Source organism: Lithobates pipiens, unplaced genomic scaffold (assembly GCF_037356315.1).
Source record: "Lithobates pipiens isolate NorthernLeopardFrog02 unplaced genomic scaffold, aLitPip1_a1.2 Scaffold_37, whole genome shotgun sequence".
NCBI lineage: Eukaryota > Metazoa > Chordata > Amphibia > Anura > Ranidae > Lithobates > Lithobates pipiens.
This window is the reverse complement of record NW_027507825.1, coordinates 5,152,881-5,171,278: the sequence shown is the minus strand read 5'-3', so window position 1 is coordinate 5,171,278 and position 18,398 is coordinate 5,152,881. Positions and strand designations below refer to the sequence as shown.

The window sequence follows — 18,398 nt, the reverse complement described above, 5'->3', positions numbered from 1 at the left end:
AGTAGTTTGGAGTAGAATTTTTCAAAAATATTCAGGACCTCTTTAGGGTGAGAAACCAAATTAGGTATTGCAGAGTTTGTATATCTGGGGGATGCAAGGTCTGATTAAGTTTATGGGCGAACATGGAGGATGTTGTATTGCTGTGTAGGAGAAATTTGGCTTTCGATCAACGGAGGGACTTTTCTACTTTGGCATCTAATTCTAACCTCTTCTGAGCTACTATCTTCAGTTCCATGATTATCAAGATATGGTGATTTGATTAAATGCTGTTCCATAAAAAATTGAGACCCATAAACAGAAAATTCTATCCCTTTGATCATCACTCAAGTTGAAACAATCACAAAAACTTTCAAAAACATCCCCGTTGTGAAACACATCGGCTCTTATATCATAGTGTGGGATAGCTTTCAAAATGTTCTTAAACTGATCATGTATTTGCATCTTAAGCTTAGATGCTCTATCTAATAACTTTTGCTTGTGTACATCTGCATCTGTCACATTGTCTAATTCAATAGGAGAATCTGGTTTATAAGAGGCCTTAGTAGTCTCTGACTGAGTTTTGATAACCCTCGTCATAACCACAAGATATGTTTGTTTATTGAAATTGTAACATCCTGCATTTCCATTTCACTCTCCAAATGCTCAATATAGTTACAAAAAAAATCACTGTTTGAACAACTAGGTTCAACAGATAAATTCTCATGTGTTTGGGGTATTTCTGAAACATTTTCACCTCCTGATTTGTTCACTACACAAATAATGTTTCTCTGGCACATCATAAACCATTGAATTAAAAACTGAAACCAGCTTCATTACATTATGTAACTTTTTCTTTGTTTTAGCTAATAATAATCTAGCCTTATCAATTTCAACATTTGCCTGTAAACATTGTTCATACATTGATTTCCACAAAATATGACTACATGAATATAGGACTTTTTCCTTTATGCACTGATCTCAAATAACCGTCTTTCAAGACTTCTGATTTAATTTTCCACACAATATTCTCAGGTCTTCACAATCATCAATCGATCGATTTTCTTATAGGTTCATTCAATAGTTACGAATTTTGATTTCAGTACATCACTTCTCCCCTCTGATCAAGAAAGGAAGTGATAAAAAAAACTTCCGCCAAATTGATACTGGCTGGCATGCGTTAATGTAATAAGTCAATATAGCTGTGAAAAGACTTCTGCCTTTTCCAGATGAGTCAGCTTGAATCAAACCATGTGATTTATTTCCACACAAAAGTTACACAAATACTTACAAAAGTTATACATTTAAGTACAAAATAAATGTAGCTTCAAATAAGATCTTAAGAAATGTCCTTTGTCCTGAGAGCAGCTGTAAAAATGTCTGTATGTTGGTTTTCTGTAGGTATGTTAGAAGTGGAGAGAAGATGTAGAAGAAGAGACCTTCCTGCAATCAGCTCTTGACTTAAATAAACCTGATCCCTTTGTAAAATTTTGCGCCAAACTAACCACTCCCATATTACCCCCATTATCACCTCCCATCCACTCACCACAAGCGTGGGGGCTAGGAGTAAGAATTACATTTTATCAGTATGTCTAATTAACACCAAACACAGAAAGTAAGAATTCCATTTGATCATTATGTCTAACACCAGACACAGGAAGTGGGGGATGATAATCAGCCTACCACAGAATATACACATAGTTTCTCAAACAGAATATCAGTAACATGAATTCCTTTTAAGAAAATATAACCAGAAATATCAATCAAAATGTCTTGACAGCTTCTTGAAATTGAGAACTCAGTTCAAATGTCAACATCTGTAAGTCATTAGCTCAAAAGACCTTTCATGTACACAAAATTACAGGGGATTGCATAACTTCAGTTATTTACTTATAGGACCAGATTAAAATGTAGATATTAAGAATATAACAAGGGCGTGCTGTGATGTAGGTCTAGGGGGTGCTTTAAGCTGTGATGGAGGTGAAGGGAGGTGTTGTGACAGAAGTGAAGGGGGGTTCGGTTACAGCAGTGAAGTGGGTTGCAGTGATGGAGGTAAAGGGGGAGCTGTTATGGAGGTGAAGATGGGGTACTGTGACAAAGATGAAGATGAGGTGTGGTGACAGTGGTGAAGATGGGGTGCTGTAATGGAGGTGAAGATGGGGTGTACTGTGATGGAGGTGTAGGAGGGTGCTGTGATGAGATGAAGGGGGTGCTGTGAGCTGTGATGGAGGTGAAGGGGGTGCTGTGAGCTGTGATGGAGGTAAAGGGGGTGCTGTAAGCTGTGGTGGAGTTGAAAAGGGGTGCTGTGAGCTGTTATGGAGGTGAAGGGGGTGCTATAAGCTGCCATGGAGGTGATGAGGGGTGCTGTGGGCTGCAACGGAGGTGAAGACAGGCGCTGTGATGTAGGTGTAGGGGGGTGCTGTAAGCTGTGATGGAGGTGAAGGGGGTGCTGTGATGCAGGTGTAGGGGGTGTTGTAAGCTGTGATGGAGGTGAAGGGGGGGTGCTGTGATGGAGGTGAAGGGGGTGCAGTGATGGAGGTGAAGGGGGGTGCTGTGATGGAGGTGAAGGGGGTGCAGTGATGGAGGTGAAGGGGGGTGCTGTGATGGAGGTTAAGGGGGTGCAGGGATGGAGGTGAAGGGGGTGCTGTGATGGAGGTGAAGGGGGTGCAGTGATGGAGGTGAAGGGGGGGCTGTGATAGAGGTGAAGGGGGTTGCTGTGATGGAGGTGAAGGGGGACTGTGATGGAGGTGAAGGGGGGCTGTGATGGAGGTGAAGGGGAGTGCTGTGATGGAGGTGAAGGGGGAAGCTGTAAGCTGTGATGGAGGTGAAGGGGGGTGATGGGATGGAGGTGAAGGGAGTTGCTGTGATGGAGTTGAAGAATTTCAGGGAGTGTGAATTATACTGTGAGGGTTACAAGGGGAAATCAGGGGCTCAATGTAACAAAGATTTGTGGTACGGATAAGATTATTTTTGTTGAGGGGGGTGTAAGAAGATTTGTGCTTGAGAGGATTGGGTGGGGGGAAGGATATGTTATGGGATGAGGGAGGAAGGAAGGATTTGGGGGACAGGATTTGTGCTGGGAGGGGGGTGGTTTGTTCTGGGAGGAAGGATTGGGGGGTTTTAAAGAAGGGGGGAAAAAGGTGTTTGTGTCAGGATAAGGGGGAGAATTTGTGGTAGGAATGTGAAGAGGATTTGTTCTAGGAGGGGAGATTTGGATGGAAGAATTTGTTCTGGGAGGGACGAGCATGCAGATTAGTGCTGGATTTTTATTTTTTTGTTTTGGAGGGAGGGATTGAGGGAGGGATTGCATTCTGTATATTAGATATTATTGGGCCCCCCATTCTGTGTTACATATCCTAAACATGACATTGACTGCAGCAGAAACCCCTGACCTCTGCACTTTGCCTTACAGACGCCTGCACTACCATATGTAGCGAGGTCCCAGGCCCCCAGAGGCCTAATGGTGACTTCCAGAGTTAGGGACAGCTGACATGCTTCTGTGTAGAGTGGGTTACAAGGCATGGTGGGTGTAATACAAGGTGGATTGATGAGCGCCAGACAATTCTTGAATGCAAAGTGATTTATTGTCTCTTAAACAGAGAGGGTTGGGGCTAGGACACCCTTAAGTAGATGCAATGTTAATTAGCAGACTCCAAGTGTTCTATAGGCAGACAGCCATGCAGGGAAAGGCATCCAGCTAGACACCACATCTGCATGAGTAGGACCGCTGTCTCCTATAGAAATAATCTTGTAACAGTTTCAAACAAACTCCTTTACTTCCTCTACAATCTCCTATTATAGATCTTTACTCAACTGAGCTCCCAGTCTTTCACTAGACTTACTGATCCACTCGCCACTAGATCCCCTGAGCTCTTCCAATCTTCTCACTCAGTATCTTCCTCAAGCGTCACTCCCCGCATCCCTGCTAGGTCCCTAGCTTGGCACTCACAGATACTCCTCAAGCATCACCCCACTGGCCTGCTTTGTCCCTGGCTTGACACACAATAATGCTCTGTAAGCATCACCTTTACTGGCTGGGTCCCTGGCTTGGCACTGAAGTTTCCCACTTCTTCAGCATCCCGGGTTGGTGAGAAGACTGCTCTGGTACTTGCTTCAGTTACTCACAATGGTCCCTGGTAACAAGGTGGATGGTCCCTTAATAGCAACAGCTTCCCCTCTACCTCTGACCACTATGGGCTCTCCGGCTGGCAGAACCATTACTTTTGGTTGGACTGCAAGCCCGCAATCCCAGCAAGATGTACCGGGATAGGCCTCAGGCTTCCGGCCTAGCAGCCCAGGGCAGCACAACACACTTCTACCAAGACAGCCGTCTAGGTGGCACAGAACCCCAGCAGGCCAAGGGAGCAAAGAAAATCTCTGTCCATTGGTTAAGACATCCCCATTCATTCCTAATCTGTCCTTGCAATGCCCTTGTCTTATCTAATGTCACCAGCTACCTGGCCACCTAGTGACAGAAGAGAGAAGTTCAGAAATTACAGAATTAGGGCGAAGTCAATTGACCTCCTAACAATTGGCCAAGGCAACTATCACTTGGCAAATAAATTTAATAGAAACCCTGCATAAACATCAGGGTGCTACACATATATATACCACATTGTATACTTTTCAGAAAAGTGTTCATTGTTTAACCACTTGAGATCCGCGCTATAGCCAAATGACGGCTACAGCGCGGATCTCCTTTTCCGGGACGACGTCAATAGACGCAGTCCCGTGCACGAGCGCCCTGCGCGCCCCCTGAGGGGCGCGCGCTGCGCGCTCTGTGATCGGCGAGTCTACGAGACTCGCCTGATCACCGATCCATGCAAGGGGTCGATCCCGACCCCTTATCACGTGATCAGCTGTCAGCCAATGACAGCTGATCATGTGATATAACAGAGCCGGTAATCGGCTATTATTCCTATTAAAAAGCCGATCGCCGGCAGCCGTGATCGGGACATCAGTCCCGATCATGGCCAGCCCTGTTAGTGACCACCTACCCCCTGCCAGTGCCCACCTGCCCCCTGCCAGTGCCACAATAGAAAAAATAAAGGGCCTCCCGTCAGTGCCACCCAGCAGTGCCCATAGTGCCACCCAGCAGTGCCCACAGTGCCACCCAGCAGTGCCACCCAGCAGTGCCCACAGTGCCACCCAGCAGTGCCCACAATCTGCCTCAACATAGGTGCTGCACCCCAGTGCCACATATCCGTGCCCATCAGTGTCATCTACCAGTGCCCAGCAGTGCCGCCCATCAGTGCCCAGCAGTGCCACCTATCAGAGCCACCTATCAGTGCCACCTATCAGTGCCCATCAGTCCCATCTACCAGTGGTACCTATCAGTGCCCATCCGTGCCACCCATCTGTGCCACCCATCCATGCCACCTTATCTGTGCCCATCTTTGCCCATCAGTCCGCCTTATCTGTGCCCATCGGTGCCGCCTTATCTGTGCCTATTAGTGCCGCCTTAACTATGCCTATCAGTGCCCACCAGTGCAGCCTATCAGTGCCCACCAATGCAGCCTATCAGTGCCCACCAATGCAGCCCATCAGTTCCCACCAGTGCAGCCTATCAGTGCCGCCTCATCAGCGCACTTCAATGAAGGAGAAAAATTACCTGTTTGCAAAATTTTATAACAAACTATTAAACATGATTTTTTTTTCTTTTTTTTTCCATCTTTTTTTGTTTGTTTAGCAAAAAATAAAACTCCGAGCTGTAACTAAATACCATCAAAAGAAAGCTCTATTTGTGGAAAAAAAATGATAAAAATTTCATTTGGGTACAGTGTTGTATGCCCGCGCAATTGTCATTCAAAGTGCATCAGCGCTGAAAGCTGAAAATTGGTCTGGGACTGAGGGGGGTTTAAGTGCCCAGTAAGCAAGTGGTTAAAAAGTTGCTGGTTGCTAAGCAGTCTCTGACTGTTTTATAAAACAAATGGCAATTTAAAATAGTCAAATGTCATGCGACTTTAAATCACCATAGCAGCGCTCATGTCAATCTATGCATATATGACACACTTATGTACAATCCCTTATACAAGAAAAAAGAAAAATGTCCCTTGAGGTGGTTTCCGGTGAATAAATCAGAATTTTCTTACAGGTGAAAAAAGTTCATAAATCCATGCACCAAACACCCAGGCTTGTCACCATGTGAAAGGAAAACTCACCCCATTTGCGGTTAAACTCACCAGAAATCTGGTAAAACCAAGCATCCCAAATATATCTTTGTGTTACCACCTCTCAGGGATATCCACTGACTGCTAGTATTCCTATTAGGTGTGGGCAGCTCCAATAAACCAGGGTCATGTGAGAAATTAACAATCACATAGCGTAATCCCATTTAATTTGCTTTATTGAAGCCCAAAACCCCCCCTTTAAAGGTTATATGTACAGGATAAAATAATTCATAAAGTGTAAAATGCAAACTGTAGCATTGCCACTGATTGCTAGCCACAAGGAGACATCAGCGTCAAGAGGGATCACCGCGCTTGGCTGCTTCCTGGTTTCCCAGCTGTCGGTGACCAGCAAACATCACTTCTGGCTATCGTGGAGATCACGCACCTTATTATTTTAATGAAGTTCTTCTCTAAGATCGTCTCAGACAAAGTGTTAGCTCTCTGTCTGTTTTCCGTGTGTGCAAAACTATATGTAATGGAAGCATTTTTTTAATGATTGTGCTGAGGTTTATATATGTGTGTGAGATTCTTGTTTGTGTGCTTGTGGCACATCATATTGTATAGGTACAAGGACGCTCAGCTTTTGTTTAACTGTGCCCCTTAAACCCCTCTCACTGTTAACAGTTTGGCCACACCCACTTTTTTGCCATGGTGTGCATCACACTGCAGGACTCCTTCTTCTCAAGTTGTCCCTCATTCTTAAGTTCTAAAGTTGGGAGGTATGATAAACAGGAGAAACTATTTGGGGTAATATTCATTATACAGAATATGTTACACTTTAAACTTTTTTCGCATTCTCATCCATTTCTTTGCTTGTTATAAAAATATATAGGGATGGTCCCGATGTTTGGGTCGAATGGATGTTCACCCGTTCAGTGATTACCAAACATTATCGGGTGGTCACGGCAAATTCGAACAATGAGATCACAGTGCATTGATGTCTGATGATTGTCCAAAGCATGCACCTGACCTGCAAACTTTGGCCAATCACAGTGCACTCTGCTCTGAGAGCCATGATTGGCCAAAGACAGGGAAGTGCACAGGGCTCCATTATGCACGGTCCAGCACTGTAAGGCTGCATTACAGGCAAAACCTTAAGGAATCTTCTCTCCTTCCAATGAGGCTTGGGTACCATCTATGTTGGCTGACAGCTCTCTCGAATGGATCCGAATAAAGTCCATGACTCTAAATAGAACCATCCAGACCTACAAGTATGCTCCAAGAGCACATGTATCACATAAATGACCACCACCTTACAGGTAAAAAAACTGAGGTCCTTCATGAGTAGGAGGGGTTATGCAGGGGAGGGCTTCCTGTTTGAATATCTGCCAGTGTTCATTCACCTATAGGTGGCATATAACCCATATAGTTCATTATCATGGTTGCTCTGTGTCCTGTGATGTACGGTAAAGAAATACATTTTATTTTTGGTAATATTCTTCTCTTCTTCTCCAGATTGTGCTCTAATTACCTGAAAGACAGTTCCTGCCCCCACCTGACATTTGGAATAAGAAATAACCATACACTGAGGAAATTGAACCTGTCTGAGAACCATCTGGAGGGTCCTCATTTCAGGGATCTGATGGAAGCTCTGACAACAAGCCAGATAGAGGAATTACAGTGAGTAAAACAGGACTGACTGAGACAATAATCTTCTGGGACAGTTTTATATCCACAACACATAAATATATAATGTATGATAATACAGTGTAGCCAATCCCAGGCTATTTTCTTAATTGTTGTATCTTATCACATTCTGTTATCAGCAATTCAATATTTTTAGCCCCACCATCTATATACTGTATAAATGTCCTTCCTGGTGCACAGTGCTGGAATAACTTCTATAAACTACAGGGTGGCGGATGTGCATAGGACCATGAATATATACATGATCCTGCACTTTCAGGTAGCAGTTACAAATGCTCACTGCTGGTGGCTCACTCCTACTGTGATTATAAACAGTGGGAGCCAATGGACGGGTTCCATGGACTCAATGTCTGCCGCCACCCACCAATCATTCAGTACAGAGGTAGAATGGCAGTCTGCCTATTTAAACAAGGCAGATTGCCACTCTGTCAGGAGGGAAGGCATGGATCCAGTGTTCCTGCAATGCAGAGACTTGTAGCCATGTCTTCCCTTAGTAAAAGCACCTCCCACAGTGTAAATAAAAAATACTGGCTAGGCACACAGTTATCCCTTTGATTGCCCCTGATGTTACCCCCTTTCCTGTCAGTGTCATTACTACAGTGACAGTGCATATTTTGAATACTAATCACTATATTAGTGTCACTGGTCCCCAAAAAAGTGTCAAACTTGTCATTTAGTGTCCTATTGTCTGCAGCAATTTCCCAGTCCCACTATACGTCATTGATTGCCGCCATTACTAGCAAAAAAGAAATGAATAAATATTCCGTAAATATATCCCATAGTTTTTAGACCTAGGTCCTAAGTTAACTAAAGCAGCCCCTGGCCCTGCCCTCCATTCAGCACTGTACTGCCCTTTACTCCTCTGGGATGTACAAGTGCTGTAAGGTAGGAGAGAGCTAACTACAGCTGTGTGTTAGGATCAACAGGGGAAACAGCTATAGAGGGGCAGAGGACACAACTGGGGGAAGAAGCAGAGGATAGTGCTATACAGAGGGGCAGAGGAGAGGACACTACTGTGAGGGGGAGAAGGTTGCAGAGGACACTGTTATGGGGGCACTACAAGGGGGGCAGTGAACACTACTTGGGGCTTTTGGTGCAGAGGACACAGCTATGGGCTGGCAGAGGACACTTATGTGGGGGGGGGGACAGAACCCACTGTCACTGTGTGTTTTGGAGGGGGCTGTGGGCTGGCCTCCTACCCACAGACTCAAAAAAGAAAGGTTTGACTCATGGAATTGACATGTAAATTGCCATCATCCCTGTAACATATGTTAGAAAAAAGAAACCTCGAATGTGGGATTTTTAAGGCAATTGATCAAGGAAATGTTAAAGGAAATATTAGAATAAAACATAATTCAATTTATTAATACATATTTAAAAATTATTCAAGCAGACACAGTTATATTTCTATACAAATAACAGATGTGGTAAAAAAAATTCACTACATAAATGAAAAACATCATGAGTGAATATCAAACGCGTTTTGGTAATTATGAATAACAGTAATCTTCATCAGGGATAATTTTGCCACTTATGTCATAGAATACAGACAGGCAAGATGCAACTCTATTGATGCCACTAAAACCCATAGACCTGTTGTAACCCTCCAGCATGCAAAGGAATCCAAGGATCTCAGATCCAATAATGGAGCTGGTAATGAGACACAGAGAAAGGTATAATCAAAATAACTTTAGGAAACAAATATTCTAGCTGAAGCGGAGAGTATGTGTACAGTGGTCCCAACAAGAGTATTTTGGCCCATAAGGGGATCAGCTACACAAAAACAATCCCGGTATATGTCCAAGGCAAAGGAAAGAGGGAAGGCCCCCCAATATACTCAAGTGGTCAAAAATCAAATCCAACAGGGAGTTCTCAGGGAGACCACAGAAAGAATCTTCAAATATATGAACCGCGTCTTGAAATACCTATAGCGTCCCACAGACTATGGCCAAGCAGAGAACGGTAGAATTGGGGACAGAATGGCGTTTGGATAATGTAATGATGTCTCTATGAGTTGCATCCCTTCTCCCCATCCTCTCCCTCTTGTTATTGTGTTTAATAATGTTATGTCATGGCACATAGACAAAAGGTGTGGCGACACATCCCAGCGGGGGATGTATAAGGAGGCGCTGCCTGCTTATCATTAGAGATGGACGAACTTCTGTCGGGACGTTTCGCGGACGCGAACCGCAAAAGTGGCCAAAAGTTTGCGAACTCGCAAAGTTTGCGGCAGGCCCCATTTACTTCAATGGCAGGTGAACCTTAAAAACCTACAGGTCATATTTTCAGCCACAAAATACTTACTAGCTGTGCACACATAGTCCCACCACATGGCCACTGACATAACACATGTATGAAGTGAATCTGGGATCGACACCGACAAGCATTCTTTTTTATCTGTGAAATTTTGACAATTCAGGACTCAGGAGCGCATGAAGGCAATGGAGGAGAGGAAAGGTCAGGGTAGGCTATGAAGAGGGTGCAGGGGATGATCACCAGCACCGTGATAGAGAACACTGACACCAGCACCAAGATAGAGAGAGAGCACTGACACCAGCACCGAGATAGAGAGAGAGCACTGACACCAGCACTGAGATAGAGAGCACTGACACCAGCACCGAGATAGAGAGCACTAACACCTGCACTGTGATAGAGAGCACTGACACCAGCACAGAGATAGAGAGAGCACTGACACCAGCACCGAGATAGAGAGCACTGACACCAGCACCAAGATAGAGAGAGAGCACTGAAACTAGCACCAAGATAGAGAGCACTGACACCAGCACTGTGATAGAGAGCACTGACAAGCACTGTGATAGAGAGAGAGCACTGACACCAGCACTGTGGTAGAGTGGCACTGACACTAGCACTGCGATAGAGAGAGCACTGACACCAGCACTGAGATAGAGAGCACTGACACCAGCACTGTGATAGAGAGCACTGACACCAGCACCAAGATAGAGAGAGAGCACTGACACCAGCACCGAGATAGAGAGAGCACTGACACCAGCACTGTGATAGAGAGCACTGACACCAGCACCGAGATAGAGAGAGAGCACTGACACCAGCACAGAGGTAGAGAGCACTGACACCAGCACCAGCACCGAGATAGAGAGAGAGCACTGACACCAGCACTGTGATAGAGAGCACTGACACCAGCACTGAGATAGAGAGAGAGCACTGACACCAGCACAGAGATAGAGAGCACTGACACCAGCACCGAGATAGAGAGAGAGCACTGACACCAGCACTGTGATAGAGAGCACTGACACCAGGACCAGCACCGAGATAGAGAGAGAGCACTGACACCAGCACCGAGATAGAGAGCACTGACATCAGCACCAAGATAGAGAGCACTGACACCAGCACCGTGATAGAGAGCACTGACACTACACCAGCACCGAGATAGAGAGCACTGACACAACACCAGCACCGAGATAGAGAGCACTGACACCAGCACCGAGATAGAGAGAGCACTGACACCAGCACTGTGATAGAGAGCACTGACACCAGCACCGAGATAGAGAGAGAGCACTGACACCAGCACAGAGGTAGAGAGCACTGACACCAGCACCAGCACCGAGATAGAGAGAGAGCACTGACACCAGCACTGTGATAGAGAGCACTGACACCAGCACTGAGATAGAGAGAGAGCACTGACACCAGCACAGAGATAGAGAGCACTGACACCAGCACCGAGATAGAGAGAGAGCACTGACACCAGCACTGTGATAGAGAGCACTGACACCAGGACCAGCACCGAGATAGAGAGAGAGCACTGACACCAGCACCGAGATAGAGAGCACTGACATCAGCACCAAGATAGAGAGCACTGACACCAGCACTGTGATAGAGAGCACTGACACTACACCAGCACCGAGATAGAGAGCACTGACACAACACCAGCACCGAGATAGAGAGCACTGACACCAGCACCGAGATAGAGAGCACTGACATCAGCACCAAGATAGAGAGCACTGACACCAGCACCGTGATAGAGAGCACTGACACTACACCAGCACCGAGATAGAGAGCACTGACACAACACCAGCACCGAGATAGAGAGCACTGACACCAGCACAGAGATAGAGAGCACTGACACCAGCACTGTGATAGAGAGCACTGACACCAACACCGAGATAGAGAGCACTGACACCAGCACTGTGATAGAGAGGACTGACACCAGCACCAGCACCGAGATAGAGAGCACTGACACCAGCACCAAGATAGAGAGCACTGACACCAGCACCGTGATAGAGAGCACTGACACCAGCACCGGGATAGAGAGCACTGACACCAGCACCGAGATAGAGAGCACTGACACCCCACCAGCACCGAGATAGAGAGCACTGGCACCAGCACCGAGATAGAGAGCACTGACACCACACCAGCACCATGATAGAGAGCACTGAGACCACACCAGTACCGAGATAGAGAGAGAGCACTGACACCAGCACCGAGATAGAGGGAGAGCACTGACACCAGCACCTACTAGAGCGCACTGACACCAGCACTGAGATAGAGAGCATTGACACCAGCACCGAGATAGAGAGCACTGACACCAGCACCGAGATAGAGAGAGAGCACTGACACTAGCACTAAGATAGAGAGAACTGACACTACACCAGCACCGAGATAGAGAGCACTGACACCACACCAGCACTGTGATAGAGAGCACTGAGATCACACCAGCACCAAGTTAGAGAGAGAGAGCACTGACACCAGCACCGAGATAGAGAGAGAGCACTGACACCAGCACCGAGATAGAGAGCACTGACACCAGCACCTTGATAGAGAGCACTGACACCAGCACTGTGATAGAGAGCAATGACACCAGAACCGAGATAGAGAGCACTGACACCAGAACCGAGATAGAGAGAGAGAGACCACTGACACCAGCACCGATACCAGCATTTACGGGCATTTAGTACGTTGTGCTTCTTTTGGGAAGTGAGGTCCGTGTGCTCGATTAAATAAATCGTTTATAGAGTTATGCATATACATGGTCTACTGGTCACATGTGTTGAATTCCTCCGAGATCCATGCCTGATTCATTTTTAGAAATGTGAGGTAGTCAACACTGTCGTGAGCTAGGTGAGTGCTCTTATCGGTCACGATCCCCCCTGCTGCGCTGAACGTCCTTTCGGACAGAACACTGGACGAGGGGCAAGCCAACAGTTCCATTGCATATTGGGCAAGCTCTGGCCAGAGATCAAGCCTGCCCACCCAGTAGTCCAGAGGTTCATCACTCCTCAGAGCAACCACATCGGCTGTTAACCCAATGTAGTCGAACACCTGTCGATCTAGGCGTTCCCTGATACTGGATCCGGATGAGACCTGTCGATGGGTCGACTGAAAGAATGATCTCATATCAGAAGTCACCAACACATCTTCAAACCACCCTCTTCTTGCAGGCACTGTTGGATTGGTACCCGCAACTCTTTCTCTGGGAGTGGGAATTCCTCCTCTGCCAGCGCACGCAAAAGCAGAATGCAGCAGTTGTCGAAGCAAGGTCTGTAAGTGCTCCATTCTGACAGCCCTCTGTGATGGCGGTAACATTTCCACCATTTTGTGTTTGTACCGGGATCTAAGTACGTTGCCACCCACTACTGGTCCTTGACCCTTATGCTTTTTATACGGGGGTCCCTGTTAAAACACTGAAGCATGAAGGCCCCCATTTGCGCTAAACTGGAAGCGGTGTGGTAGCCTGGCTCCTGCTCATCATCCAGGATAATGTCGTCCTCCTCGTTCTCCTCTCCCCATCCACGCACAACAACAGAGATCACAGAAAGGTTTAAAGCATGCTCTTCTTGCTCCTCCTCATCCACCCCGGCACCATCCTTCTCTGACTCCTCTTCAGACTCCTGTTGTTGACTTGTCTCAGATAGAGTAGCCCCCCCTGGGAATTCATCCAGCATTGCAACTTCCTCATCTTCCTGTTCCTCCACGGCTTGATCAATGACACAACGCAATGTATGCTCCATAAAGAAGGCATAAAGTACCATGTCACTGATGGCGCCATGGCTGCGACTTACCAGTTTGGTGATCTTATCAAATGGCCGCAGAAGTCTGCATGCGTTGCGCATGAGCAGCCACTGGCGAGGTGAAAAAAAAACAAGCTCCCAGAACCTGTTCTGCCGCAGAGTTCATACAGGTAGACATTAACTGCACGTTTCTGCTGGAGCAGCCTATCGAGCATATAGAAGGTTGAGTTCCATCGCGTCGGGCAATTGCAAATAAGACGTCTGACCAGCAGATTGTGTCGCCGCTGAATGTCAGCAAGGCGAGCCATGGCCGTGTATGATCTTCTGAAATGGGCCGAGATTTTCCTTGCCTGCCGCAATATGTCCTGGACCCCAGGGTATTTGACAACGAATCGCTGCATGACCAAGTTTAAGACGTGTGCCATGCATGGCATGTGCATAATTTTGCCCTGTTTCAATGCGCTAAGCATATTGGCACCGTTGTCACACACCACTTTACCAACTGTCAAATTGAGCGGTGTTAGCCACTAATCTGCCTGTGAACACAAAGCTGAAAGGAGTGCAGGGCCAGTGTGGCTCTTGGCTTCCAGGCACAACAGACGCAGCACAGCATGGCAACGTCTCACTTGGCATGTCGAATAGGTTCTGGGGAGCTTGGGCGGCGCAGAGGAAGAGATACTAGCAGCGGAAAAGGAGGAGCCAGCTGAGGAGGAGAGGGAAGAGGATGGAGTAGGCGGAGGAGAAGAAGAGCCAGGCCTGCATGCAATCCGTGGCGGTAAAACCAAATCTACACGGGTGCCACAGGTTACATGCTTGACGGCCGTCAGAAGGTTCACCCAGCGGGCAGTAAAAGTGATATACTTTCCCTGCCTGTGTTTGCTAGACCACGTGTCTGTGGTCAGATGTATCTTGGCACCGACACTGTGTGCCAGAGATACATTGACTTGCCGCTGAACATGGCCATATAGCTCTGGGATGCTCTTCTGTGAGAAATACTTCCTTCCTGGGACCTTCCATTGTGGTGTTCCAATGGCCACACATTTTCGAAAGGCCTCCGAGTCCACCAGTTTATATGGCAGTAGTTGGCTGGCTATCAGTTCTGACAAGCCATCCGTCAACCGTTGGGCAAGAGGGTTATCCGGCATCATCATTTTTTTACGCTCAAACATTTGGCCTATGGAAGCCTGCCTTTTTCCAGAAAAACGTGAGGATGGAAGGTGGAGTGGAGGACAATTGTGAGGAGAGAGGAGAAGGAGAAGTAGAAGATGAGGCTGGATGGTGAGAGCCTGGAGTGTGGCTTTGTGTGTTCCGTTGCTCCCACTAGGCTCGGTGATGGCAGCTCATGTGCCTTCGTAAGGCGGTCATCCCTAGGTGAGTGTTGGGCTTACTGCGACTTATGCATTGACTGCAAAGATTGCAGATGGCAACACTATTGTCAGCAGCGGACACGTTAAAAAAAGCCCACACTGCGGAGCCATGTGCCGGCATCCTGGGAGCGCCAGATGTGACCGTACATGGTAGATGCCTCGCTCCTGATACATTAGCAGTCTGCTTTGTCCCTCCTGTGCAATGTAAGTTATTCCTGCTTCTCCTCCCTATCTGCTGGTCCATATCTCCCTTTGAACTCCCCTCCTCTTCCTCTCTTGTGGGCACCCACGTGACATTGACACGTCATCATCTACGTCACCTTCCCCACCGCTATAATTAGAGATCTCGGAGTAGGCAGCAACAGCGGGGACCAACCTCCTCCTTGGGCAGTCGTCAGACTGCTGAGTGGCGGTTGTTGCTACCTCCTCTTCCTGATCCAATGCCAAGAGTGGCTGCGCATCGGAAATGTCTTGATATGGATCGGAAAATAATTTGTGTGACTCAAGCGGAAGGTATATGGTGGTGGTGTTGGTGGTAGTGTCTTTGGGGGTGCACACAGCAGAGAGTGAAGAAGAGGGTGCAGATCGAGAGGATGAGGAGGGTGCAGAAGAGTAAGGCTGAGCGAGCCACTCAACCAAGTCTGGTGCGTCGTTTGACGTAATCGCACGAACCTTCTGCAATTTGCCACTTTGGCTCAAGCCTGTTGCTCCTGCCCGACCCCTACCACCCCTGCGGAAGGGCCTGCCTCTTCCTCTGCCTGACATTTTTTAAATAACCCTGTGACAAAAGTCTCTAGAGACGTGCAGTATGTATGTGGAAGAAGGTATATTATACCCCGCTTCAATCTGTCGTTTTTGGGGGCAACTGGTCTATCACACCAGTTATAATACTTTTTTTTAATTGCATTTGTCACTCTTTGTAGTATCGCTGCAGAACCGCTCAGCAGTCACAATGCTGCACAGTGGAAATGCACTATACTATGCTTTCTATATGTGTAAGTATTTTATACATGTATTACACACCTATATACTGAACACCATATAATACACCTATACCAGTCCTTAAAAGGACCTTTGTGAACCTAGTAGCTAGTAATTTTCAGACTGTCTCTCAGTCCCTACACTGATAAAAGACAGCTGCAGAAACGAGCAGTAATCTGAAGCACAGCAGTGCACCACAACCCTATATATTGTACACCTATACCAGTCCTTACAAGGACCTTTGTGGACCTAGTAGCTAGTGATTTCCAGACTGTCCCTCAGTCCCTACACTAATAAAAGACAGCTGCAAAAATGAGCAGTAATCTGCAGCACAGCAGTGCACCACAACCCTATATATTGTACACATATACCAGTCCTTAAAAGGACCTTTGTGGACCTAGTAGCTAGTGATTTGCAGACTGTCCCTCAGTCCCTACACTGATAAAAGACAGCTTCAGAATCGGGCAGCAGTCAGCAGCAGTGCACCAGCACCCTATATACTATATACCTATACCAGTCCTTAAAAGGACCTTTGTGGACCTAGTAGTAATAGCTAACTAGTGATTAAATTGACTGTCCCTGCTCCACACAGCGTCCTGTCCCTGCACTGACAAAAGACAGCTGCAATCACCAGCACAGCAGTGCACTGAACCCTATATACTGTACTACACCTATACCAGTCCTTAAAAGGACTTTTGTGGACCTAATAGCTAGTGATTTGTGTCACTACAGTCTCTTCCTGCTCCACACAGCATCCTGTCCCTACACTGACATAAGACAGAATGTAAAATGGCCACCAGATCAGGTCTATTTATAAGGTAGGGGGAATGTCCAATTGTCCATGTGCTGAAATGTCTCAATTGGCTGTCCTGTACCCCATGATGGATGTGTCATCATGGGTCAAAGTTCTTTCACAATGTAAACGCATATGTCCGCCGGGCGAACAGCGCCAATAGTCCACCGGTTTGGCAAAGCGCGAACACGCAAAATTTTCTACGAACCGACCGCCGGGGCGCACCGCGAGGCCATCCCTACTTATCATAATCCCTTTGTGTGATTCAAATGGAGTTTCTGTTTGAATGTACAAGTGTCACATTTCCATTGGTTCTTCCTTGTCTCCTACTCCTCTATGACAAGGCTAAGGGGAGTGTCCCTAACTGTGTTTAAAGGTGTATGTTTTGTACTTAATAAACAGTTTATGCTCTGCATGCTTAACCCTCAACATCTGTGTGGTCTGCCTTATGATTGGGGGGTTAAGGGCTGGTTATGGCGAGTCTGCCAGCTGAGGGCCCGTTTGGAGAACAGGAGACACAGGTCTGGCGGAGGTGCCCAGACAGGGTATCCGGGATCCATCACAGGGAGGATGGCAGATTACACTGCTATTGGGTGGCAGAGGGCACTACCATGTGTGTGTGTGGGGGGGGGGGGGGAGGGGGAAGAGGACACTACAGTGGGAGGGCATAGTTTATTACTGGTGGGAGTGATTTGTGTGGGAGTGACAGAAGACACTACTGTGACATACTATATGCTTCATTTTTACTTTTTTAAAGGGTGTCACCCTCCGGGATCTTTGATTTCCTACATGTTGTCCAGGTAGATCCCAATCTCTGAAAGGTTGCCTACCCCTGGTGTAGAGAATAATTTCATTCCTGGGAAGAAATTAATTTTCTTCTGGTAATATTCTTCTCTTCTTCTACAGATTGGTTAAGAATCACCTGACAGACAGTTCCTGCCCCCACCTGGCATCTGGAATAAGAAATAACCAGACACTGAAGAGACTGAACCTGAATGAGAACAATCTGGAGGGTCCCCATTTCAGGGATCTGATGGAAGCTCTGACAACAAGCCGGGTAGAGGGATTACAGTGAGTATAACAGGCTTGACTGAGACAATAATATTCTGGGACAGTTTTATTGCTAAACCACATAAATAATATATAAATATGATAATGTCATCAAAATCCACCTTTAGGCTCCATAAATATCCAATCATAGACTGTTTTCTAATTCTAGAATCTTATCACACTGTTATCAGCGGAGAAATAATCTTTTTCTTAACCCCTTCACACCCACCCTCTGTATATAAATGTCCATCCAGCTTGTTCTCAGTGCTAGGAGAATGTTTATGAACATTTAACCTTCACAGCTGCACCCTCCCCTGGGGATTGATCTGCTCTCTATGGGGTTCTAGACTGCTTTCGAGAGGCTGGATGATTTTTACAGTAATCACTCTAGTAGTGCCCGGTTAACCCTTTCCCTGCCATCACAGTTATA

The 18,398-nt window shown here is 46.7% G+C and overlaps 1 protein-coding gene across 4 annotated transcripts in view; it reads left to right on the top strand.

The window, feature by feature from the left end:
• LOC143956503 (NACHT, LRR and PYD domains-containing protein 3-like) overlaps window positions 1-18,398 on the top strand; it is a 202,852-nt gene that overhangs the window by 166,370 nt on the left and 18,084 nt on the right. For 3 of the 4 annotated variants that reach the window (XM_077466704.1, XM_077466702.1, XM_077466703.1), the window contains 2 exons: window positions 7,602-7,766; window positions 17,825-17,989. In XM_077466704.1, coding sequence (XP_077322830.1) covers window positions 7,602-7,766; window positions 17,825-17,989 — 330 coding nt within the window. The remainder of the gene's footprint in view (window positions 1-7,601; window positions 7,767-17,824; window positions 17,990-18,398) is intronic. The other variant, XM_077466705.1, reaches the window with a different exon arrangement.